Source organism: Falco peregrinus, chromosome 2 (assembly GCF_023634155.1).
Source record: "Falco peregrinus isolate bFalPer1 chromosome 2, bFalPer1.pri, whole genome shotgun sequence".
In the NCBI taxonomy this organism is placed as follows: domain Eukaryota; kingdom Metazoa; phylum Chordata; class Aves; order Falconiformes; family Falconidae; genus Falco; species Falco peregrinus.
Window position 1 is genome coordinate 41,155,457 of NC_073722.1, and position 26,362 is coordinate 41,181,818.

General features: G+C 50.6%; 1 protein-coding gene across 6 annotated transcripts in view; it reads right to left on the reverse strand.

Annotated features, from left to right (window-relative positions):
* Positions 1–2,418: 2,418 nt before the first annotated feature.
* RNF24 (ring finger protein 24) overlaps positions 2,419–26,362 on the reverse strand; it is a 33,543-nt gene continuing 9,599 nt past the window's right edge. For 5 of the 6 annotated variants that reach the window (XM_055795329.1, XM_055795325.1, XM_055795324.1 and 2 more), the window contains 5 exons: positions 15,809–15,958; positions 9,264–9,306; positions 8,213–8,254; positions 5,165–5,244; positions 2,419–4,159 (listed from right to left, as the gene is read on the reverse strand). In XM_055795329.1, coding sequence (XP_055651304.1) covers positions 4,021–4,159; positions 5,165–5,244; positions 8,213–8,254; positions 9,264–9,306; positions 15,809–15,951 — 447 coding nt within the window. In that variant the 5' untranslated portion in view covers positions 15,952–15,958 and the 3' untranslated portion in view covers positions 2,419–4,020. Of the gene's footprint in view, positions 4,160–5,164; positions 5,245–8,212; positions 8,255–9,263; positions 9,307–15,808; positions 15,959–21,392; positions 21,564–26,362 lie in introns of all 6 variants that reach the window. The other variant, XM_055795328.1, reaches the window with a different exon arrangement.

The following is a 26,362-nucleotide window of genomic DNA, read 5'->3' on the forward strand; positions in this document are numbered from 1 at the left end:
GGCATCCACAGCTGCTCTGGGCAGCCTGTTTGGGATCCGTTACACCAGAGACCTCATTTGTTCTTCATTTCTTGTAAAATCACGCAGAAGACACCCCAGGTAGGCATATTACAAACAACTCCACTTTCGAATCGCTGACTAGGCTTTCTAGACTTGACATAACTTGCTCTCTCCCATATCAAATGTGATCCGCAGCATGTAACCAGCTGCCGTTTCAGCTGGGTCACCCACCCCTGGAGTCCAAACTCAGGCCCTGGTTTGACTCGTGGAAAAGAAACAGGCTTTGGCTTTTTGAAATGTCCTTGTGCCCAGGACCTGCTTAGCTCCTTGGTGTAGTGCTTTGGCAGTACGCTGGGCTGGCACGGGCTTCTCAGCGTTAATTAGTCCTAGGGGCTTTACACAGCCCCCCTCGGTGTGGGGAGGGTCTGTAAACCTCCCTGACTCCTTGTAAAACACAGAAGAAAGGCAATTTATTATATTATTTTTTAATATCGGTAGCATTTGGGAGCTGAAGGTTGGCGGAAGAAAGAAGGTGCCATTTCGTTATGCAGAGGGAAGCTGCAGGGAGCTGAGAGACTTGTCCCGAGCCCGAGCGGAGGCAGCCGTGCGGGGAGCCTGCAGCCAGGGAGCACCCAGCCCCTGCCCGGAGGGGTGCTGGGCTGGGGTGCCCGGGGGCAGTGTCCCGCAGGCTTTTCTGTGTTCAGCGCACGTGGAAGTGTGACTCCTTTTTTCTGTGGATTTGGAGTAAATCCTGCGTGGTCTGATGTCCAGCACCAAAGTTCCCGATGTATTGTGTGTATCTGTTGTGGGGGTTTTTTTGTAAACTTCTTTTTTTTCTTCTTGTAATAAAATATCAGAGTTATTTTTATATACTTGAAACTGTTGATTCCTTCTTGTCTTGTTCTTCCTATAAAGGGATGAGCGTTGATGTGAATGAGCACCAAGAGAGTGCCAGTGCAATAGGTGTAAGTGAACCCTTCCAGCTGATTTTTAGAGGTTTATTAAAAATATCTGTCAGCAGTCCTTGGTTACGTGTCACTCCTTGCGTGTTCGGGTCTCTGGAAATTAGTTGCATTTCGAAGTGTGTTAATGCAGTGAGGGAAAACAAAATATTAAAAAATGAGTATTTCCTTGTTGCTGGTAGTGAGGATCCCTTCCTGATGCTCAGCCTCCCTGGGCCGGTCACCTTTTTAACCAGGTACTTGAAATGGGCTAAGACCCCAAGTCTGAGTGAAACCTGAAGGCGGGTGGCTCCGTGCTTCGGGGCAGGGTGGGCCTGTGCACAGCCGGCCTCGGCTCTGGGCCTGGTTTTGCAGCTCGGCTTGGGAGGCGGCTGCCGGGGGACACGGCGGGCCTTCGCTCGCAGCCAGCGAGGGGCTTTCCAGTGTCGTTCCAGGGCAGACGGCCCCGTTTCGGGGTTTGATGGAAGACTGGTTTGGTGGCGGGTGGTGGCGGGTGCGTCGGAGGCCCTTTGGCCTTTCAGGTGTGGGTGGGGTGGGTGGGAGGTGGAAGCAAAGCATCGCTTCAGAGCTTGGGGGGGAATAACAAGAATCATTGCGTTTTGTGCCTCGCGGTGCTAGATCCAGCCGGGAGCTCGGCCAGAACCTCTGCTGCTTCGTCCCACCGGTGGGAACCTTCACCCAGCGAGCTCTTCCTGGCCGTGCCTGGAGCTTCCAGAAGCTGACCGCGAGGGCAGCGAGAAGGTCCATCCTGTTTCCTTCTGGAGAGAAGGTGAAGCGCGACGGCTCCGGGTGGGACCTGCCCAGCCCCGGCGGGCAGCCAGCACTAGGGGGCAGCAGCTCTCTGCTCTGGGGGGCGGCCCAGGCCCGGGGCAGCCCACCGCCCTCCCGCACCCGGCTTCTGCGGGGACTAAGCAGCCCGCCTGGGGACAGGCAGTGTGGAGAGGCTTGGGAGGAGGAAAAGGGGAATTTCCACCAGAGGAAGGGCGAGGCTGAAAGGAGACGAGCGGGAGGTGGGGCTGGGAGCTGCGCCCCAGGAAATCCCGCAGCGCGGAGGCTGAGCGCGGAGCTTCCCCAGCCCCGTGGCCGGCGGTAGGCTGGCGGTGGCACAGCCGGGCCCGGGAGCCCCGGCCCCTGGGCTGAGCCCAGGGCTGGGAAGGTTCGGAGAAACCCCCCCTTCCTGAGGCCAGGCCCTGCAAAATCCCCCTCGGCTGGGGATTTCCAGGCGCGTCGGGCTGCCAGCCTGCCCCCCTGGGCCGATCCCCCCATTTCCCGGGCTTCCCCCACGGAAAGGGCCGGGGCCAACGCGGCACAGCAGGTCCCAGCCCCCCCGGACATCCCTGGGGTGACGCAGCGCTGAGGAACGAGGGCTGCTCCTTTCTCCCATGGGAGGGCAGACCCCTCCATCCCGGGGCCGGGCTCTCCCAGGTGCAACCCCCCCTGCAAACACACCCCCGCCTCCAAAACCTGCTTTTATTTACATTTCAAGTCAAATCACATGCAAACTGGTTTTTTTTCCTTTCCTCATTTTTCCTTAAGAATAGTGTGATTAGCAAAAAAGATGCATTAGAATTTTAAAATAGCAATTAAATATACAAAAATATAGCTTACAAAAAAAAAAAAAAAACCCCAAAAAAAAACAACCAGCAAACGTTTTAAAAAATATTCTGCTGCAGAATTCGTAGTGTACAAACACGTCTATGAGGCTCCTCGCTCCATAAACAGTCTCGGGAGTCGCACGGTATTTACAGGAGGGGGGACGACACCCGGAGCCTTCCCAGCCCCATCCTGTGCCCGAGGGGGCTGGGAAAGCTGCTGCCATGTAATACTGACGTACCCCCGGCTCCAGGAAAAAGGGAAGAAGAGTTGGCAAAGGCAGAGAGGGACGCCGGGGCGTTTGCTACGGTGCCCAAACTGGCCCCACGGGGCGGTCAGAGGCGAGGGAATAGCACAGCTCCCCCCCCCCCCCCCCCCCCCAGCAGCTTTTGCGCTCGATGCCGGTTGGGTTCGGGGTGTTTTGGCAAGGCAAAATGGCGCAGCTCACGCGTCCGTCACCCAGAGCCTCCCCCGGGCCGGGCTGACAGCGATGGGGTGAACCCCAAGGACAGGAGTTTTGCCTGCCCCCCTTCCCCAGCAAGGCCGTGCCGCGGTTTCGAGGAGGTGGTGGCGGGTGCTGGCTCTCACCGGTGATGGCTCAGCGCCAGGATCGTGCCCGCCGGAGGGACTCACGGCCCCGCTGAGGTAGCCCATTACACCGAGGTGGGGGACACCGCCCTGGGGGAGGGTGGGTGGGGTAACCAAAGCCCACGGGACCCCACACTACTGCCACCCTGCCATCTCCCAGGGGCGACACCGGCTTCCCCGTCCTGGTTAGCCCTTTCAGAGGAGCAGCGGGTGCCGAGGAGGCTCCCGACGGACGGCCGCACGAACCCCAGCATGGCTGCACCCATGGTGCCGAGATCCAATTTTTTAGGTAGGGATTGCAAAGGCAGAGGTAACCCCATCAAAAGAACGGCAAAGAGGAGAACGAGGCAGGAACCAGCCGTGACGCTCCAGAGTCCCCCCATGCGGGCTGGGCATCGTTTTTGACGGTGTCGGCGTGGCACGGGGGCAGCAGGGCTGGGGAGCATACTGGGGCGTTCGGAGGGCATGTCGTGGCGTTGTGGGAGGCTATCGGGCACCCTGGGTGGATCAGTGCTGCTCTGTGATGGCCCACGCCGCTTCCCGGTGGATGTCGCGCTGGCAAAGGGACGTGCTGGAAGAAGAATATCATACAGGTGCCCACGGAGGACCCCAAGTCCCCCTTCACACCCCAGGAGGGCAGTGGAGCCTGGGCTCAATTGCGAGACCCTTCATCCTGGTATGGCTCCGTGGAGGCAGGTTTTTGGGGTGTGGGGCTCTTCTGCTTCAGCTGGTAGGGACGTGCCCCCCCATAAAGTGCTCCGGGCTCCCCACCCGGCCACCTGCGTCCTCGCCTGTCCCTCCGTGCTGGTGCCATAGTGCTTTGGTTGTCTCCAAGTCCCCCGGGGCTGGTGGCAGGGCAGTCCCTGGGGCAGCGGAGCTATACGATGTTCTCCGCGCCGGGGAGGGGGCCCTGGGGGGGGCCGGGGTCCTGCTTGCTGTGCAGCTGGGCCAGCTGCAGCACTGGCATGTTGCAGAGCGGGCACACTTTCCGCACCTCCAGCCACTTGATGAGGCACCTGGTGGGGGACACAGACACGGGGGGATAGTGGTATTACATGGGTGCTGCAAAAATAACCCCCTAACTCAGTGCCCCACACAGCCCTGCAGGGTGGCAGCCACCCCTGTCCCTCCGCGGCAGTGAGGGGCTGTGCCCTGGGGGCCACACACCAGGCCTGACCTGTTGTCACCCTCCCTGGAGCGCTGCTGGTGCCCAATTTTCAATTCACCATTTATTAGGGCTCTTTTGTGTGTGTGTGTGTATATCTGGATTTTTGTGTACATATCTATCATAATTTATATATATTTGTGAAATAGAGATATAAAAATATATACATACACAAAAATATAGAATATATAAAAAGTGACATGAATATATGCATTTTATAAACACATGATCTATAGAAGGTATACAAACATCTCATATATACATCACAGAATGTATATATATGATGCATATAAAATTCAGTGGTTTACGTTTTTGTACAACACATATATGTAAAATTTATATTTTTTTTTTTCATAGAATCATGGAGTGAGTTGGAAGGGGCCCGTGAGGACAACCGTGGCCAGCTCCTCACTCAGCACAGGGCAACCTACAAGCTAAACCCCACAGCCGGGAGCGCTGCCCAAACGCCTCCTGCCCACCGACAGCCCTGCGGCCGTGGCCACTTCCCTGGGGAGCTGGCTGCAGTGGTTCTCAGTGCCTATTTTATAAATATATATATAAATGTTATATATGCAGATATATACACACACACACAGAGATATAAATATACATTCTGGAATATATGAAGTATGTGTGTGTATGTATATATAAAATTAAGTGGTTTGCCAGTCCACGACTGGACTTTTGCTGCTCCAAACACAAATCCATCCAATGAGGGGCTTTAAGCTGCAATTCCCCTCCTTCCCCTGGAACTGGGGTGGGAATAAACCCTGGGTGAGGAGCAGCACTACTAGACCTCCGGGGCTCACCAGGCAGTCAGGGTGGCCCAGCTGCAGCCCCCCCATTGCCCACTCACTTTCTGTGGAAGGCATGTTTGCAGGGACAGATCCCCAGCTCGTCCTTGGGTTTGAACTCCTCCAGGCAAACGGCGCAGATCTGAAAGGAGAGGTGGAGAGAAACAGCAGTCAGCAGCAGGGGAGCACTTTTTTCGCACATACAAATGACACAAACATCTCTGAACCAGCCAAAACCCTCCCCCCCCAAAAAAGAAAAACCCCTGCCCCTAAGCGATGCCCTCAGCCAGCTTCCATCTCCCCAGTGCTTGCCTTGTCCCACCCTTGGTTGGGGGAACGAAGGGCAATTTGGCTTCTGATGCCAGCAAGGATACACGGGGAGTGGGGAGAGAAACCCTCCCCGTGCTACAGGGAAAGCAAACCCCTCTTTTGCTACAAACCCCCTGTTTTGACCAAGCAGCTGCTTTTTATTTTTGCCCCTCCCCGCCCCCCCCCCCATCCCCTGCCGCCGTGCTGGAAGGTTTCTGCATTGCAGCAGTGTGGCATCACCCCCAGGGCCTTCCCAGGCTTCACTGCCCGGCCTTTGGGCTTTGGGATCGGGCTTCAGGATCACAGCCTGAGGCTCGGGTCTCCCTTTCCTGATGGAGGGGACCCCGAAGCAACAGCCACAAGCCTGGGATGTGTTTTGATGTGCCATAAGGCTTTAGGGTGCAGGGGGATGGATCCACGCTGCTGCTTGACCCCTGGGACTGAACTGCATCCGTAGGGATAACTCTGGGAAGAGGAAAAGGCAAAGGGCGCATGTGTCTCCCAGGGCCGGGAAGGTTGGCTGTTTTCCCTGCAGGAAAGAGACCCAGCCAAAATCTGCTTCCCTCATACTGCTGGCTTTTCCTGACCCACTTTGGATAATCCTGGGGATTTTGGATATTCCCAGCTGCTTTTCACAGCCTCCCCGGCCTGGGAGTCTCTGGCAGTCCGAAACAAGGGCCAGCCCTGCTGCCAAAAGCCCTTGGGATGAGGCAGGTGGCTGGCAAGCACCATGGGAGGCTCCCGGCTTTCCTGGGGATGTGGTGCCCATCGATACTTCCCAAAGCTTGTTGGAGACTTTTATCGAGCAAGCAAACACTGGTGCAGCTGCTCAGGCCAGCCCCGGAGGAATGCGCCCATCCCGAGCTCCGTGAAAGCCTGGCAGAGGTGGCGTGATGTAAAAAGGGGAAAACCAAAGCCTGAAGCACGGGGCTGAAGAGCTAGATGGGCACCTTCCCCTCTGCAAGGCTCCAGGAAGCCCTGGCAGCCGCCCCACGATGTTGCAAAATCCGCCCCCCGTGTTCTGCTTTCCAGAAGCGCTTACTGTAAATACCCAAATCCAAATGCCCAAAAAGGGATGTTTCAGAGCGAGCTGGAGCAGAACTCTTCCAGCCCTTCCCAAATCCCAGGGAAAGGCTCGAGCTGCTCTGCCCCCTTCCCTGAAAGCATCTGGGCTGGGAGAGCTGCACAGAGCTGGGAACAGAGGAGATGGGGGAGGACAGCAAAGGGTTATCGCTGCCATTCTGGCTCTGGCACACTCCCAAGTCCCTCCTGCAACAAGCTTCTCACACCAGGAAGTGCTTTTAAGTCTGTGTGACAGTAAAAAACCCCACTGCAGGTCAATGTAATGTGAGTGGATCAGAGACAGGGGCCTGAAGCACAGACTCCATCCCTCCTGCCCTAGGAATTTAGCTCCTGCACTGCGGGGAGCGGAGGGTGAGGATGAAACGTGGGACACGTTGCTCTCCTCAGGGAATTAAAACCAAAAAAAAGCAGCTTATAAACAAATGGAGCTGGTATTTAACAGCTGAGTGGACTCGTGTCTGGGATGCAGGTAGGCATTTTTGTGGTTATTAGGGGAAAGGAATCCAGCCCACGTTTGAAGCATGGCTCCAGCAGATTCCTGCTCAGTTTCAGCACAAAAAATGGTCCATAAATAGGGATGCTAAGCCCCAAAGCAGCCTGGAAACCTGCAGAGAACCTCAAGGGGCAGGTAGGTGGAGGTGGATTAGGATAACATTGTTACTCTGAGCCACATTTCAGCCTCCTCTCAACCCGTTAACACAGAGGGACCCAGCACAGAGCCACTGCTGTGCCCAACACTGCTGGCGCAACTCCCCCTGCGAAGGTTAAATGCAAAGTCCACCGGGGCTTTGCTTTACAGCTGCTGCAGACTCTGCCCCCCTCCCGACCCTGAGAAGAAAGCCCTCTGTTTTGGGGACTGCAAAAAGTGGTTTTAATTCTTAATGTGTCCAAGCAGACATGCCTTTGCCTGCCTCTTCCAGCCAGCTCTTCTCTGCAAAGCTGCAAACCTGGAGCGTGAGGGGTAGAAGCTGGGGGAACGTGTTTATCTTTGATTTCAATTAAATTTCAGCAGAGTTTACTCTGCCCAAGTAACGCGGCTGGCAGAGATATGCTAGATATCGTCACGCTCTGATGGCGGCAAGGCTGAGCGGGGCTGGAGGGGACAGAACCGTCAAGGGACACTGTTTATACATGGCCCAGCCTGTCTCTGCCTCCCTTTTTATCCACAGCTTTTTACTGCAGTGATAATAATAATGCAATAAACAATAACAATAACCACACAGCAAACAATAATAATACAGTAAAAGCTAAAGGGGGCCCAGGAGGAGGAGGGAGATGGTTTAATCCAGACCTCCTCTGCAGATGTGCTTTTACTGGCTGCATTAACAAGCAGTTAGACTTACTGGAAGAGTAAAGCAGCGTCAGGAGCTGCTGCTAACCTGCCCTGGCCACATTCCCTCAAAAAGCAGAGCCAAGGCCAGGGCATCCTGGCTCGGGTCCAGCCCTGCCACCCTGCCCAGGCACTGCCAACACCCCACGCTGCGCCCAGGCACTCCCAGACCGGGACAAAGGTTTCAGGGTGCTCCGTTTCTCCAAGGAGAAGTAAAGCAGTTGTGCTTTCCTGATTTCCAAAGCACACCTAGCTGTGTGTTTTGCTTCCGATGGGAGTTAAACTGGAGATTTTGCACCCTCCTACCATCCTCCATCCCCTCTCCAGTGTGAGGAAGAAGAGGGTGAGGGAGTCTGCTGCTATGCTACTGCCCCAGGGACATACTCACCTCATGTAGGTTCAGCTCCTTCACCTTTTCCTTGAGTATAACCTGTAAAACAAGAGTGCCAGGGGTCAGGACACAGCTTCTGCCATGAGCGTTCGCAGGAAAAATCTCCATAAAGAGGGATTCCATTTAGCATCCCAGTAGACATGGAAACCCCCAGTAAACCCGTCACAGCCAGGGAGCACATCACATCTTCACCCCTGCACAGGAACAGGGGGAAGGCAGCACTGGCACAGCTGTAACCACTAACACGAGGACCAAATCCAGGAGGTCTCCTCCCAGATTTAAACCTCCTGGGCTCCCACACTCTGCAACAAGCTCCTCCACTGACATCTGCCACTTTATTTTCAGTCCATGCAGGCTAAACACCTGGAGAGGGCTACAAACCCAGGACGACCTGGTATCAGCCCATCTCCACCCAGTTTCCTGCTCAAATGACACATCAGAGACAGAAAAATTATACAAGCCCTGGAGAAAATGGGACGTTGAAGCAGCAACCTGAACTGACCTCTTGGTCGTGTTTATTTTAATACAAGGCACTGGCATGTGTGGGAGCGTGCAGAAAACAGCTGGGTTTGCCAAGGTGTCGTGGAGGTGCTCCCTACGAGAGGTCCACATGAGAGCCCCATGGCTGCGGGTGGTTCGGAGCAGCCGGGTCCAACCCAGGGAGCAGATCTGGACCCCACAAAACATCATTTAATTGCTGGGGAAGCAATGGTGTTACAGCTCACCAGCTGGAAATAAGCTGAGGGTTTGAAGAGGTTCCCAGTTGAGGTGTGTCAGAGATGTCCCCACTGCTCAGGGACCTCATCTGAAAATGCAGAGACCTGCAGACTAACAGGTGAGAGATGCTCCCAGGATGCCCAGCTGGTAGAAAAACATTAAATCAGCAGGGACAGAGGTTTGTCTGGGTGTTACAATTTCTCTTCACAAAGACCAAAATGCTCCCCAGGAGAAGAACAGTACAAGGAAATTCGATGGAGTGACTACTCCAATGTGTATTCAGCACTAAGCAGAAGGGAAGAAGCTGACAACTGACTGCGTATCATCTCACCTGTTTGTAGGCGTAAAGCTCTTTGTGTGCTTGATGTCTGAGCCTGCAATCGAAACACAGAGAAACATTAATTCAGGCAAAAAATCAGGATTACTGTAATATCTCCAGGTTTCATTTCCTTCCTTTCCAGATTTAATCATTTTTTTACAAAAAAAATTTCATTTCAGAAATGAGTATGGCCACATGAAACTATATATTTAAGCAACAGCCAGCTTTCCGTGTAGCTGGGAAGGCAACACCTCCATCCAGAAGCAAACAACTGCCTCCCCTTTTCCTCTTTTGTCTTCCCTCATTTTCCACACAGACAGCACCTGCACCGTTAAGACCAGCAAAAACTGTTGAGTAAATCACGCGCTGCCACAAATACCCTCAGTTTCCAACCAGTTCTGCTGCTAACAATTTCTAGACTGGACGTGGCGCCTTTTTCCAAGCGATAGGTATTCAGAGCCAAGGAAAACTCCACTCACATCCGAGCGATGACAGGGATAGAGACCTCCCGGCTCAGAGGTTTCCCACCAAAGCCCCCATCCTGCTGCTTGGGAGATGCTGGGTTCCTCAAACACAGCTTTATCTTCAGTTATGAGATCAATTGTGCTGCTTCTGCCTCCCAAACTCTTCGGAAGAAGCATTCAACAAGAGGCCACCCTTCTGGTTGAGCAAGCAAAGGACAGCTATTTATCCGAAGGTAACACCAGAGCAGAAAGCTTTGGCAGAGAAGCAACCAGACGTCTTCCATCTCTCGCCTCCTATCACACAGGGCAATTTAATAACCAGAGATAACAAGCTGCCAAAAACCGCAGGAGAACAAACGTGCATCTTGGGATTTTGGGGGGGTTTGGGGTTTTTTTTCCTAATCAGGAGAGCAGACGGGGGTGTGCTACATTAAGGCACAGGTTGACAAGACTACACAATCACCCAGGGCACTCCCTGCCCCAGGGAAGCAGCCAGGGCCACAGCCAATGCAGCAAAATCAGGATTATAAACTGCATAAGCTGGCTCCCCGCCCCGCTTTCAAAGCACTCTGCTCAGCATAATTTTGGGGGTTTTGGGTGGTCTTTTTTCCCCAACAGCATCCATTCCTGGAGCAAATCAAGGGACAGAGATGGAGGGGATGAACCTGTTGCAAAAATGCCTGCTGCTGTGGGAACTCCATCCAGTGGCAGCAGGAATTTGAGGCCACAAGCAAAGGGCCAGTCCCGGCCCCTCCCTCTCCAGCCTCCCCTTCTCCGGGAGGCATGGGTGGGAGCATTTTTCCCCATTCCTGGGGACTGAACGAAACAGCAAACACAAAACCATCACATCCCTCCATATTATTAATAAAACGTAATTCCACAGCAGAAAAAACAGCAGCCCATTTCCCGCAGCCCGCCAGAGCGCTCTGCAGGAATCAGCTGGCTGGAGAAGCCGAATATGCTCCTAAAATAAATACATTTTTAAAACACTAACTGAAATGGCTTTTCATTACAAGACACGGCATTTAGCAAAGCGCTCCGAAAACGCAAGAGGGAAGTCATCAAGGCTAAAGAGCTGGCCAAGGATTTCTAATAAGATGTCAGTGTGTGTCTGCAGGGCTTGGACAGCCACAGGAATGTTTTCCCCAGCCAGCCTTGAGTGTGATTTCAGATGGGAAACCCCCTCGCCTGTAATTTCACTTTGAAAATATTCTGGGAGCTGTCTCAAACCCGGGCTGTTTCATTCTGAGCTCTCAGGGGCTTCCTGATCCCATAAGGCTGCAGCGAGTAAGTTATAAAAATAGGATGTAAAAATACATCCCTATCCTTTTTGCTCAAAAATACTCCAAAAAAACGTGGGCCTTAAAAGTCAAGGAATGGGTAAAAATGCACCTTAACGCAGCAGACAGAGTGGCAAGTAAGTCAGCAGCTCCTGAGCCCCAAATTTAGAGCCATCCCTCCTCCTCTAATAATGCTGCCTGGCAGGGAACCTGCCTGCAGAGCCACGGATAAAACTGCAGCAGGCAGGAAGGAGAAGGCTGGGGTCGCATGCCTCCACCAACGACCTGAGCAGAAACACGAGCAGAAGATGCACGAACAATAGAGAAAACAGGATGAAACCAGCCCAATCCGCAGGGATCCTGGTGGCTGGGAAACTGGTTATGAAACACAGATGGGGCAAAGCTAGATGCACGGCTGGAGACCACATACAGGGGGAAAAACTCCCCCAGCACAGGAAAAAGCATCTGTCTTATGGAGAACCGAGCAGCCACCAAAGCCACTGGAGGGAAGGTGTCGCGCAGAACAAGCCCAAGTGTCTGGGGACGCGGTGGTGGCATCTGGACCAGCAGTGGTGAAGAAGCAACCACCTGGCCATGGATCTGCGCAGCTCCACGCTGTCAGAGCACGGATGCTACAATGCCATGGGCTAGTGCTGAGCTACAAGGGGAGACTTTGCCAAAATAAACATCGCCCTGAAGGTTATGGGGAACAGCACGAGCACATCTGGTCCTGAGGTGTGCAAGCTCAGTCTGCTCCTCCACGCTTTCCTTTCAAAGCCAGGATTCCTGGGCCAGATGGATGCTGGGTGGACCTAGGGCAGCTGTCGTAACGAGACCCCAGATCCTGGCAGACGTTATTCCCCGTCGAGCCCAGGGCTTCATCCATCTCGTGTCAAGAGCTGTGACTCCGGAGGAATTTCTGGCAGATGGCTGATTCAGATAAGGGACCACACAGCATCTTAAAAGCCAGCGCATGGCTGGAGATCGTGTGTGCACGCGCATGCCATCACCCATCCCTGAATTTAATAACCACCTCTCGTGGATTTTGTGATCTCTTCCCAAGTTTTCCATGCCTCCCACAAGAAAGGGAGTACTCTGTTTCTCCGGGTGACTCCGAATCATCTATAGCAAGCGAACCATGGGAATGAAATGCAGAGGAAACAATTTTTTGCAGGATTACCTCCAAGATCTGCTTATTTGACACTTCACAGCAGAAAGTGTAGAAACTGGTACCGACTCTGGCTCATTGCCCCATCACTGCATCACTCTCCCAGCCTGGCTGGGCTCCTTGGGCGCTCCAAACCCAACTGCAGCATTTGATCCTGGCAGGTCTGAATGCAGAAAGAAAGAGCCCTGTAAAAAAGGGCTTTTGAAGGGCTCTGTACCCTGCGCCTCCCGTAGACTTTAAGCCACTCTAGTCTGGGCAGAGATGAGCCCTGCATAACCCACGGCAAAGCACGGGTATAGAGGATGCTGTGGCGTTTACCCAGGGTGAGCGTGCCTTCCATTTAAACCACGTGGAAAGCATAGCATCGCTCAGCTCAGTGTCCTTCTGAACTGAGTTTTATGGGACCGAAGGCAACACAAGGTTATTACTTTCATTAATTCAGCAGAGATCAGAAACAAATCACTGCCTGCAAAATTTCATTTCCTTTTTCTTTCCCCCTTTTTTTTTCTTCTTATTTTCCCAAGTAGAGGCAGCATCCATGAGGGTAGGACCTGTGCTTTGTAGCGGAGTGGTTTGCGGCGGCAGAAAAATTGGAGATTCGCCTGGACTGCGCACAGAGAGCACTGCTCTTTGCTTTGTTTGTGGCTGAAATGCCTATCGGACTCCGTTTTGAGCCAACCTGATGAAAAATGTCACTTCTTCCTCCCATCAGAGAGGGCAGCACACTCTCTATTCACACAGTTGCGATGCGCAGCCCAGGTGCTCTCCTCCCCTGGTGCATCCTTCATTTAATGCCACCAACTCTCTGATGAGGGGGAGACACACCAGATACTGGCTCTTCTTCGCTCTGGATGCCTCCCCAGCTGGGGATGCCGAGGAGGACAGCACAGGATGCTCTGATCTGGAGCAGGTGATGAGAACCAGGGATGGTGTCAGGAGTTCCACTTGGTATTTGCCAAATATTTGCAGATGTGCAAGTCATGAGAGAGGAGGGAGAGGGAGAGAATGGGCTGTGTTGCTTCTCCACCTAAGCAGGACGTGGGGAAAGCCATGAGCTGCTGTTACCCGCAAATAATCCCCACAGGTGCAAGCAGAGCCCTGGAGCTCCCGAGGGGACCTTCTTTGCCCAGACCCCTCTGCCTTGGGTCTGTTTCTCTGTGACGCCACTGTTTGATCCATGCTGCATCTGCTTGTTAAATTAACAACCCTCTTTTATACAGCCTCCAGATGTAATTCCATTAAAGTCATGCATGTCATTGCAGAAAGGGTTAGAAACATGGGGGTAATCCAGGAGGCTTTAGCACCTGGTATGGGAGGGGGGAAAATTCAGTTTAGATTCAGTATCTTACTTTGTACACCAAATCTTCCTGCCACAGGGCTATGGGTATTTGCTTGTTATGCAGCCAGGCACCAGTAACGCTTCGGTGTTTAACAGCACTGAAGGGGAGTGACATGGGAAATCTTTCCTGGAATGATCATTTGCAATGCTCTGCACTTGCAGGCATGTGGTCCTCTCGTCCTGCTGTCCACCTGCAAGGCTCTCCAAACCACGCTGAAGCTTCAAGCTTTTATACTCCACGCAAGCTGAGATTACACGGCAGCTCCAAAGGAGGTGGGTACTCCTGGGGCGCATCCGCACAGCTAAAACCCGTGGCACAGAGAAACCCTCCCAAACAGGGGCTGGAGATTCCTGTTTGGCTGTTTTGCCAATGATAGAGCTGGGGGCGGTGGTTTGAAGAGCAATTCATAGAGTCTCCATAGAGTTTAGGGCTATAAAGGGATCATTAGATGATCTAATCCAACCTCCCATCTATCATAGGGTGTTAAATAGCACTTCGTTACTCCCGGGAATGGGAGCCAGTACGTCTCATCCAGAAAGGTCCTCTGTCTTGATTTAAAGACATGAAGAGACAGAGGACTTGCCACTTCTTTTTCTGGCTTATTTCACCAGTTACTCAGCCTCCCTCTTACAACACACCTCCAGCTTCTAAATTTAAAGATTTTCTGGCTTGATCTTCCAGACATTACTACTTGTTATTTCTTCTTTGGGGCGGAACACACCCAGCAAGACCTGGTGCCCAGAAAAATACTCTGAAGGTCCAAAAGGCTCTTCATTTTGCAAGCGAGCCATATAGATTCAAGCTCAATCTGGGCAAAACACATCCTTGATCCTTCTGAGCACCATTTGTCTATTTTTTTTATTTTTGCATCCCCTCCCACAGGCATCCCAGCTAAAATGCAAACGCTGAACACAGATGCAATACCCCAGCACAGGCCTTGTTAACATCGAGCACCGAGATACAAATTGCCTGGTCAGGGATGACCTCTCGATCTGTTTCTGCCTTGTTTGCCAGGGAGGACAGATGTGTCGCACCTTCAAACACCCTCTTCTTGTACATAACTGTGGGCAAAAGTGAAGATTTGATGTCCAGGCAGCCCCAGTCACCCCTGGGTAAGACTGGGTTTGGGCTCACTTGCAAGTTTTACAAGGTTTTGCTTCATACAGAGTTGAAAATAGGTGATAATTATCAAATATTTAGAAGGCGACACTGAAATCTTGCTTCCCTGGTCTGCAAAAGTAGGACAAAACATCTTCAACACCCTCTGGGTAGTAAACCTGGTGGGACTGGCTGCTGTGAGCCAGACAGATGCAGCCTCTGTGGTGCAAGAAGAGACCTGACACCTGCCTTACAGGTACAGAGGGATGTACAGCTAGCAGGGAACTGGGGCCATCTGAAAAGCCAGAGGTCGTGGAAAGGGGATGGAAAAGCTCTTCTGCAACTTGGCAGAACTCTGGGCCTGTGGGATTTCAGCAGCCACTGCTGGCAGAGCGATGCCCTCCACTCCCAGCCACAGGGAGAGGCACAGCCAGCCCTGCATCCCAGGCTATCAGCACAACTGGCCCCCATCGCTGCCTCAATTCCCAGGCACCGTTTTTCCCCACTTGCCTCTTGCTCTCCCTCCGGCAGGAAGAGTTCCTCCTCTCAATTAGTGGCCTGACTCTCTCCTCAATGGCCCATAAAATAATTAGAACAAGTCCCAAACTAGAACAACCTTTAACCCCCCTGTCCCACTCCCATCGTTCAGATTAACAAGGCAACTCTGCATCATTAATCTCTAAACTGTGCTGTTGAATGAGCAATTTGTGTACAATAACGAACAGAGCAGGTATTAAACATTTCTTATGCACACAGTACACAAGTTACTCATTAAAGAGGAAAACGTGTTGAAACATTAAGCAGAAAGCAGGAACCATAAAACATCCCTTTCCAGTCTTTTTGAGAAGCCAACTACGTTTTCATGCCTGTTTGAGCACACATATAAATGTATCTCCCGTTTTTAAAGCGGATAATGTAATTGCCTTGCTCCAAGATACTCTGGGCAGCCAGCGTTCAGTACTCACTGCGTACGCACCGGGTCTATTAGCTCTATTAGGGATGAATGTTGGATCTGACACTACATGGCTGAGCAAATTCTTTGATGATGAGGGAAAGTTAAATCACTTTGGGGATCACATCAGGCTGGCATGAGATGCATTGCGCGATGACAAGGTGATGCCATCCTCTTTTGGGGATGGAGGGATCAGCAACAGGCTCAGTCTGAACCAGGGCAGCTCTTGAAAGCGGCCAGGAAACACTCCCTTACCTGATCAAGTAGCAACAGAAGAGCAAACTGAGGATGAAGACGAAGATGGCCGTGCCGAAAACCACGATGTATATGTTGAGAGGCAGGTTCTGGAACCCGATGTTCGGCATCCTGAAACTGTAATGCTGGAAGTCCGAGCTCATGGGTAGGCTGCAGAGACAGGGAGAAAACAGATGGATGTGAGGCTCCTTCGGCAGCACGGGATGCCCTTTGGAGACGAACGGTCCTTCCAAAGGCAGGCAGGGGGGAAGAAGAGGGAAGCAAGCAGTGCTGCCTTCTCGCTTGCCATCCCCCGGGGTGAAGGCATCCTTTCCTGAAACCGAGCCCCCTGCTCAGCAACCCTGAAAACAAAGCAGGGCTGGATCAGCCAGGGCTGGGATTTTTCTTCTCCCGCTGTGAGCTTCTCCTCCAGCTATTTTCCCCTCTTCCTTACACACGTCATCCTTCAAGTTAAATGCTGTATCAGATGGGTGGTGGGGATTTGCATCCAAGCAGCGCCAGCTGCAGCCGATGTCCCCCAAACCTCTAATTTCATTAGTTAGGCCAAATACTAAAAGCAGCCAGAAAGCCTTGTAGCAAGGCAGGTTTTCTTCCCTTCCCCTCCTGCGGTTTCTGAGCCAGATTCCTCATTCCGTACAAATCCTTCCTCTAAAACCATTGAGCATGCACGTGAACCGGCGCAGGTTCAACACACTCCCCACACATCCCCGGCAGAAAGGAGAGGACAAGGACATTCCGATGCCATACGGCAGCACTGCCAAGAAATTATAGGGGCTGTAAAAAGAGACTTGGTTTGGTTTTTTTCCATGTGAGATCTGGGTTTGGTTGTTTAAAGGCATTTTTGCAGGTTTCAAGTTTACTTCTCAGTACAACCCCAGGCTGCTCCCCGCAGCAGCAAAACCCCAAAGCACCCGTGAGTGGCATCCAAGAGGAAGATGCAACGATTTTGGCCGTCGGCATAACCACATCTCAGACGTGTGACCAAAACCTCCCTGCCTTCAGTCAGACCCAATTGAAACACGAGCAGCTGCCCGGGATAACGACTTCAGTGTATCATCTCTCCCATGATTTTAGTTTTATGATTCATCGCACGGGACACTGATATTTTACAATAGCTCTTAACAGGGTATTTTTCAGGAGTCAGGCAGAAAACCAGCCTGATGTTTCTGTATCACCATATAAACCCTTTTGCTGCTGTTAATGCTTAAACCCCTTAACTGGAAAGCACATATTTACTATCTCTTATTATTATTCCTTTCTATTGCAATCATTCTCTGAGCCACTCACCCTTGAATGATCACAACTGTCTCTGGCCGGGCATAAAGTTCACCCACCCCCAGCTTAGAAAAGGAAGTTAAAAAACATGCCTTTTTTTCCTTTTGGCCCACAGGAGAGGGCTGGATGCAGCGTGCAATTCAGTTTCACAGGGAAAGTACCTGCAGTCTGAACCCCATTTCCCAAATAAAATTACTGAAAATAACAAAATCCTCCCCCAGATTGGAGAGTTTTCAATGGTGCATTAATTGCACAGCTCCCAGTTTTGCATGGGATGAGAAGATCTTGGGGAAACTGCGGGATCTGAACCCAAACGCATTGGGGAAGGATGCTCCAAAAATCAAAGCATCCTCTGAATGCCCTGCTCCTCCAAGCAGCATCCTTGCTCCCGCATCTCCTTTTCTCCTTCAGACCCCTTTCACACCAAACCCCCTGGGCTTTCCTCTGTCCTCCCATCACATACACATTGCTCAGGTAGATATACATTGCATGCTCCCCAGCTGCTAGGCAGGGAGCAGACTCACCTTTCATCCCGGCTGCTTTGCCAGCACTAGCCCCTCGCCTGCACCCTCCTCACGCCCCTTGCTGAAGGCAGCATCTCTGGCAGTGCCAAACGCCCACCCGAGATCCTCCTTGCTTTCAGTTTCCTCGGCTCGCTGGAAGTTTCGAGGCAATTTCTGGTAAAGCCTGGATTTGATTAAAGCCTCCAGAGACGAACACGCATGTTCAGAAACTCTCCCAGCCAATGTGGAAATGCTACAGGAGCTCGGGGAGCTGGCACACGCGCTGCGAGCACTGGTGGGGATGGGATTTTACAGCACAGCAACCACCCGGCAGCTTACAGTCCTCCAGCAATGCTTGCTCTGCTCAGCTGAGCTGTTTTGCTTTGCAAATAAATTTTAAAAAGCCAAAACCAGCCCCCAAACCTTTGTTCCCAGCTCTGGCAGTTAATACACAGCTCAGAGTTACTGCACAGGGTTGGGTCTGATTCTCATCTCCATGCCGTTTGCTGAGTCAAAGGGATTTTAGACGGTTCAGGTTCAGGGGCTCTCCCCTTGGTCACGCTCACGCGACCGAGGCTGTTCTGGCTGGAGGACGAGGCTCCAGTTGCCCCTGCTCGCACTTAGGTTTGTGCTGGTATTAGTGTTGGCCAAGGTTGGCTGCCTTCAGCTCCTCAACCACCCAAGAGAAAGTCAAACATCCTCCATCCAGGCAAGTTTCAGGTGAGGTTTTCCAAAAGAGAGACCACTCTTTGAGAAGAGGCAACAAAACCACCCAGCACTGGACTATTATTTTTCTTCCCTTTACAACTCCTTTAACTCTTCTTACCAGAGCTGGGGGCTTCGGTTCAGCTCTCCCACCAGGAGATGCCTCAGCGGACCGAGCACAAAAGCAGAGATGGTGGGTAAGAAAGATCCAGGCTGCATTTAGGGCAGCAAATCTCACTGAGCCAGAAAAACTCCTTATGGCTGTGTCCAGCCCAGCTGTACAGCTCCTCCACCAGTCCCCATGACTATGCCCACAGCTACAAACCATCACAGCCCCCAGCAACGAAACAGTCAGTAGAAATGGAGCTCCCTCCCACCAACAGCATCCTACTCTCTTCTTCCAACAGCACTACTTCCCTAATATTTTGCCCCAAAAGGATGTCACCAATGCAGCCACGACCTACCTGCTGGCCATACTGCAGGGGCTCAGCCTCCTGGGGACACTTCAGTCCCCTACGGTGCAAGTCCAGCGAGTCCCACCACCAGATTCATCCAACCCCTGTGCGAAATAACCTTCTCCACATAGGAACCACCTGGTCCTCCCTCCCTCCTGCTGCAACAGCTAAGAAACGTTATGGCAAAAACATGGAGCTCAGAGGTAAAAAATATTTTAGCCTGCACAGGATCCAGGAAACTGTTAACTTTAAAAGACTTCACTGAAATCAGATGATTTTAAGCAGCCACGCTTTGGGGCTGGGATTTTTTTGTTGGTTTGTTGGGGTGGTTTTTTTGGAGTTGGGGGGGAGGAACTGTATTTTAATCTAGTTCAGATTTGTGAGAATGCAGCCAAAAGAAATAAAAAAGAAGCTGTAAAAAAGGATAAAAAGTTTCTGGTGCAGAACAAAAGCCTCCCTGTTGCTCTCGCTGTGGGCAAGGCATTTCAAAGCAGGCAGATACCCCTCCTGGGGCACCCACCGCCCCTGGGATGGGGGGCATGAGCTGCCTGGAGAAAAGGGGGTTGATACTGCAGAAACCTTACAGAGGGGAGGATTTCCCTGGGGCTGGATGAGACTGTCTCTGTGGCATGAGGATATCAAGGTCTGGGGGGAACACACTGACTTGCTCCTTGTCTGTACAATGAAGCTGCCACGATGGCAGAGACAAAGCATAGAATGCCTGATGCCCATCTCTGCCTAGGTTTCTGACTGCATCTGGGTCCATTGGGTTTTTATGTCCTCGCAGAGCGTGAGGTCATGGGGAGAGGACTGCTAAACATCGAGAGCTAGAGAGGATGTCTGCTGGCCAGCAGCACTCAGGACAAAAGAAATAAGTTTGCTAAAGAAAGATAAACCTTGTGAAAGAGTGGGAAGAAAAAGCCCTGAACCAGGAAAGTCCTATGAGAGTCTGAAGGGTTGGCTGGAAGAAAATGGTTTCAGTGCACATAAAAAAAAAAATTTAAATATATACGTGCGTATACATGCATGCATATTTCTTTGCATATTTTTATATATAGTATATGTAATACATGGCAAATAAAATTATCTTTGACTAAAGGAAAGGAGAAAAAAATCTTATTTTCCCAGGCCGCAGCATGGAGGCAACTAAAGGGTGACTATTTAACAATTTAACAGCTTGCAAAAATAAAAAGGAATGGCAGTGTCCTCGCGATAGGGCCACATGCAGGCAGCACCACAAAGCAGGACAACCCGAGCTCTGTGCCTCCTCCTTCATTACACCCTCCAATGAATCAGCCACGCAGGGCTGAGCACATCCCCATTTCTTCAACAACTACAAAAATGAGCTTTAATTAAAAGCCAAGTTACAGTTAATAGCATATCAAGAAGTCAGGAAGTGAAGTGTTACAGGTCAGCATTAGCTCGCTGGCTTCGCAGTGCTTTGATTACAAGTTGGGCTGTTAAAGGCAAACCTAAATAAGCCACCTAGCCGAATTAATCCCTATTATAATCATAGCAAGCACTTAATGCGCTTAATAAGTGGGGCCAACCTCTTACCCAGAGCTTTCATTAGGAGATCTCAAAAGAATTAATAAAGGAGGCAATTAACTTCTTACAGGTAGAGAAACTGAGGCAGGGAGGAGCAGAGCGAGGCAGGAGAGTCACAGTCTATGAGGCTGGAATATGACACCAGGGATGCTGCTAGTCTGATGTAGGTGATGCCATGAGCACCACTCATGGGCTGAGAGCTGCAATTTTTTTGTTTCCTGCTGCTTTGCTGCATGGATTTGAACTGTGTGCTCCTTCTCTGGGTTTTACTTATTAAAAGGAGTGTGCACTTTTTTTAAAAAAAATTGTTATTATTTATTTATAATACCAGTGCATAAAGGGGCCACACGAGCGCTGTGCATTGTACCTAAATATAGCCCATGTGCTGGATGGAAGGGTGGTTTCTGCCTCTGCTGCCATAAATAAAAACCCATTTTCAAAGGGATTTACCTTATGTTTTCGAGATGAACAACTTCCTCCACAGGGATTCAAAGCAAACCCAGGACAGTCTGAACCTCCTGAACCATTAACTAAGGAAACTGGATGGAGCTGGTGGTCTGTGCCCCTGCAGCACCCCACTGGCGAAGCCAATACAACTCCAGGAAATACTGAGCTTTAAAAACTCAACAAAGCCAGACACACACAGGTTCCTGTCGCCCAGTCGAAGCCATGAACCTCAGGGAAAAGAAAATGCTAAGCCGTGGCAAAAATCCAAGTTGAAATATTTTATCAATGGGAAAGTTTTCAAGCAGGCGTGAATGACATCTCGAGTTTCAAAGGCGTTACGCAAGCCCACAACCTGTTTTATACAGGTTTAACCAAAATGGTTATTAACTCGGCTGAAAGTTAAACTGTGAGCAGCTGACAAGACCTTTCTGAAATATCCCAAGTTGTACTGCGAAGCAGGGTATTCTTCCATGCAATGAATCCACAACATAAAAGTTATTTAATGGGTATGACTAATGGGATAATATTTATTAAAAAAAAAAATTAAAAAATTGCCAGGGTTAAAAAAGCAGCAACAGATGCCTGCTTTTAACTTGCAAGCATACACACACACCCCCCTTGTGAACCCCAAAAGAAAAGCGAAGCCCTGACCTCAAGCAGCTGGAAGGAATTTCCTTCAGCTCCACCTCTGGAGCCGGTCCAGCGTGAGGATCTGCACCGCGGCAGTCGGAAAATCACAAGCAGCTGCAGAGCCAGCCCCCAAAACCAGCACCGCTGTTGCCCGAGAGATGCGGAGATGCCACAAGGCTGCATCGCCTTCGCCTGGGATGGAACAGGAGGGAAATCTCAGCGCTGCTCCAGCTGGTAGCAACGTCCTTCGCCATTCAAAACCAGGGGACAACAGAACTGAGAGTGGGGGGAAAACAACCAAAGTCTCGTCATGCTGCAATTTTAGTTGGGCTATGATGCTACTATAGGGATGGTGTCAGTCCACAGCCTGGCCACATCCAGTGCTGGCTCTGAGCATCCAACGGGACCCACCTCCTTCACCACAAAAAACAACAGCGAACAGAGGAGAAGCATGAGCAATCTCGCATGGCTCAGCAGCATTATTGCTTAGTGGGATTAATAACGGAGCAGCGGAGTGTGCCAGGAATGGACAGCATCCCAACAGGTCCCTCGCATCCCTGACACCGCATGGCAGAGCTGCACTGAGATCCAGCAAAGCTCATCTGGAGCAATGCTGTGCCGTGGCTGGGGAACAGAGGAAACTTTTGGGTGTCAAGAACAAAACCTGTTTATTTGACCCATTTCCGCTGTGTGCAGGTTTTGAGGGTGGTGGTGGATTTTTGCTGCATGCCTGGACAACCAAGAAACCAAACTGACCTCCAACCAAGAACCACTTGGAACCTTTGATCCCTTCCCCCAAGAGTGAATCCAATGCTTTTTTTGAATAGGAATCAGGAAATTTCCTGGCAGTGATCCCTGGCTGGCTGACACCAAGCACAAAACCTTAACCCTCTCCACTGTCTTCGGGCAGGGGGACATAGGCAGAGCAACGTGGCAATGCGATGAAGCAATCAGCCACCGGAAAAAAACCAGAAAAGTCTTTATAATGAAAGGAATACCCAGCAGCGCAACTGGTACCACTGCAATTTTCATGAAGTGCTTTTGATTCTGGACAGTTTAACAGAATAATGATCCCACAACCTTAATACCAAGGAGCACCTTTAAACACGAAAATGTTTTTGCTACTATTGGCAGAGAAACGTGTGGAAAATAGGTCAGCTGCAGCTCCCATCGCTGAGTTTAAAGTCAAGTGCTTTCACCCAGTGTTGTCGGGAAGGCAAACCAGAGGTTTGCTCAGGGCTGATTTCACAAGTTTCAGGAAAAAAAGGCAAAAATAAACAGGGGTGGGGGTGGGAGAAATCAATAGTGCTTTTTAATCAGGTCTGCAGGAGGGGGGAAGTGGAGGTTGGAGGAGAGCCCTGCTTGGGCTCCCATCAGATCACAGAAATAAGAAATGGAGATCACTTATCAGGAGGGTTTGAAGCGGAGTCAGTAGTTTCCCTGCTTTGAAATGTGCACACTAGCTGCTCAAGTATGGTTCAGTTTGCTTCTCGGGGATGAAATAACACTTGAGGAATCTTTTCCCTTTGGCCCTGGGGATTTTTAATATTTTTTTCCCCCCTTTTCTGGGCACACAGCTCCATCCCAGATCCAACATCATGACCCACTGAGCTCACTCCTCCTCCTGAAAGCATGGTGGGAAAGGAAGCACTGCTGCCTTGTCCTGCCCCCAGCCCCCTTGATACTCACAGCAGTGAGGGCAGAAGGCAGCAGCCCCCAGGACCCTGTGCAGGGTCACAGTGATGGGACCATATCACGCCATCCCTGCCTGCTGCTGTGGTGCTTGACAGAGCAGCATCACCCCATACCATACAGCTCAGGTGCTAAAACATTTAATAACACAGCATGTTATTAAATATGGGTGTATTTTAGCTGAAGCAAAGCACTGAAGTTACACACCACTGTAGGGTGGGCAGCTTTACACTAAACGTTGCAGTCTCCCCGCCCCTATTGCTCAATTTGGTGGAAATGATCTTCCGCTTTCATCTGCAGTTGTATTTCCTCATGTGCAAGAGTTTTCCCCAATTAGCAGGTTCTTTGGGGAAAGACAATTGGAAACCCTGTAAGAAACTCTCAGCCTATGCTGCTGAAGGGCTGGACCAGAGAACTTGGTGTTAAAAGCTTCAGGGAATTTGCAAATTCCTGGGTGAGGACACTGAGAGCCACTGGGGGCTCCCAAAATATCACATCTGGAAGAAAAATAATATTGCTTTGATCAAGTTGTCTTCAGGCAGAACAAAAGCAAATTGTTTTCTGCAGAGCAGAAGAGCAACCAGCCTTCTCTGCTCTTTCATATTGACAGGCAGATGGACTAAATGACCTCCTGAAACCCTTTTCCCCATTTCCTAAGCTCCTTTAATTGGGTGGGTGGTGCGGCACGCGGGAAATAAAATAAATCAGTGCAACACCCAGGGATCAATAATCCCTACAAAATCCTCCTGGAGGTAGGCACCCTGTGCTGGCAATGGGAATTGCAGCTGCTAGCAGGCATCCTATAAAGGCAATAAGAGGAGCCAAGCATAAACTGGGATGCAGGAAAGCACAATGCTCTCGTTTACCCTAAATAAGGTTGCTAGGTTATGGATTTTTTTGAGGGGGGGCATAATCTGAAAGGGCATCCAGATGGCTGTAAAGCCTTGCGGTGGAAAAGCAGCATGAGGCCATAGAGGGAAGAATTCCTCTTTATGTTGCTGATGTCTGCTCCCAGATCCTGGATTTCAGTCCCCAGGAATGCTCTCCACAGACCCTTTTAACTGCACCATTTATATTTGTGGTAAAAATTAAAGAGAAGAGGGAATTGAATGCAGAAGAGTGTAAAAGCTGGTGTCTGGATACCAGAAAAAAAAAAAGTCACTAAAATCCTGCAGAGGAGCCGTCCCCCAAAGCCCACGTTGGTTGTGCAAGGTTTGTATTTTAAGAAGCTGACAGCATTATAAAGCCTTCAGGAAAACCCAAACAAACCCCAACCTCAGCCTGCTGGGAATTTACACTAATGCCACGTCACTGTTGTTTGCTGTTTTCCTAATGCTTACAGAAAAATGAGCTGCGCAGTCAGTGTTCCCTTCCTCTGGTTTTAACAGAAGTACTGGGTTTTGAAGGAGTAATTTTTTTCTATCATTCCTTCTCCTCTGCTAACAGAGACTAGGAAGATTTTGCAATGCTTCAGAGTCCAGCAAAAATACCTCCCCAAGCCATATGGATACGGGGGACAAAACACTTCACTATCAGCATAAGCAAAGGGGGCTGCAAGGATCGCAAACCCCTCAAAATTTAGTTGGAAATGGAAAACCCCAGAGTTGTGTAGTCAAGCTAGGTGCTTGATGGAGATAAGCATGCATAAACCCAACATATACATCTCCTTCTCTGTCACACAGAGTCGCAGCACTGAAGGCAATGCCATGGGATACCTTCCTTCTCTCCTGTTCTGCCTGGCAACATGGCCTAACCTTAGTGGGATGGAGAAAGCCAGGGGACCTGAAAATTCAGGGGTACCCACACCCTGGGAGTCTGTAACCACGAGGTAATGGATAGGCATCTGTGAATTTTCAGCATTACCTACCCACACACCTCCTCTGCCCAAGGATGTTGCTTCTTATACAGGTTTCTCATAAACTGAGCCCTAAATAAGTAAAACTCCAAGTTACAGGCATGCTGCTGATGCAGGACTCACTTTTTTTATAAAAAAACCCACAAAACAACTTTTGAGAGTGTTACTTGAAGTTGGCATTTTTCTTGCAGCTGACGGCACAATACGGCTAAATATTTTCTGACTGCTTCAAGGCTACTGGGGCCTCCTTGGGAAGCGAAGCTAAAAAACACCAATGCGACTTTCATGCGTGTAATAGTTTGCTGTCAGTTCTTTACAAATTCCTGGGCACTGAATCGCTTACTAGAAGGCAAAATACATGAGTGGCACTAACAAGTCGGCTTGGCAACAGGCAGACAGGCTGCCTTGAGTGTCTTTTTAAAGGTCAAGAGAGCACATGATGCCTGAGAGCCCGGGCATTCGGTTTTCATTATGAGTTAAAGATATTTGCAGCGAGTCTGGTTATTAAATTGCCACCTCACACCAGCCAGTCACACATCTTTTAAAACCAATCTTTAAAGCCAAGACCTGCCCTTCCTCAAATATCATTATCCCTCTTTCAACCCACTCCTACCTTTCCCCACCTCCACCAAAACAGTGGCATTTGAGGGGAAAACCCGTGTTGAGATGTAACGCAAGGAAAGTTCCCACCACCGCAAAGATTTTTGGGTAGTGCTGCCGAGAAGCATCATTGAAATTCAGTGGGAGAAGCTGGTTTTCCTCCGCTCCGCGGGGGCTGCCATGTTAAATCACATTTGGATTCACAGTACAAGGCTGCTAAAACATCACCGCAGCGCCTATTGGCACATTTCAATGAAAACGCTGTGGCCTCATTAGTATAGTGGAAATTATGAGCTTGTCTTTGTATATATTTAAAAGCTTGCCTCTGAAAGTATATTGGGTCAGGGCCAGAAATTCCTGGCTTGGAGCTCCTACCACTCGGCAGTTCAGGATTGCTTTGCTCACACAGGTCAAACGACCATGCAGCCATCGACCCGAGAGAAAAGGCATTTAAAAAATACCCTACAGGGAAAGGCACAGGGCAGTATTGCAAGAGAAAGCAGAGCAACGGGGTTTGAACTAAACCTTCCTCCACATTAGCTCCATCCATGGTTTCCCTTACAAGCCAGTTAGTGATCATGTCCTAATGAAAGTGCAGGTTATAACTAAGAGGATGCAGGAATGTGGGGTGCGTGGAGTTTCATCCCGCTCCCATCACTCCTTACAGCCAGGGTGAGAGCATCCCATCAACCCAGAAGCGCCTCTGGGGATGGACCATGAAAGTCTGAATCCTTTGCAATAAGGGGCAACCTCATGAAATAACCTTGTTTTCAGGATCTGGTCAACTCAATATGCGATTTTACAAGTCTCTAATCAAGCAAAACTTTTGGGTCAGCTCCCTACT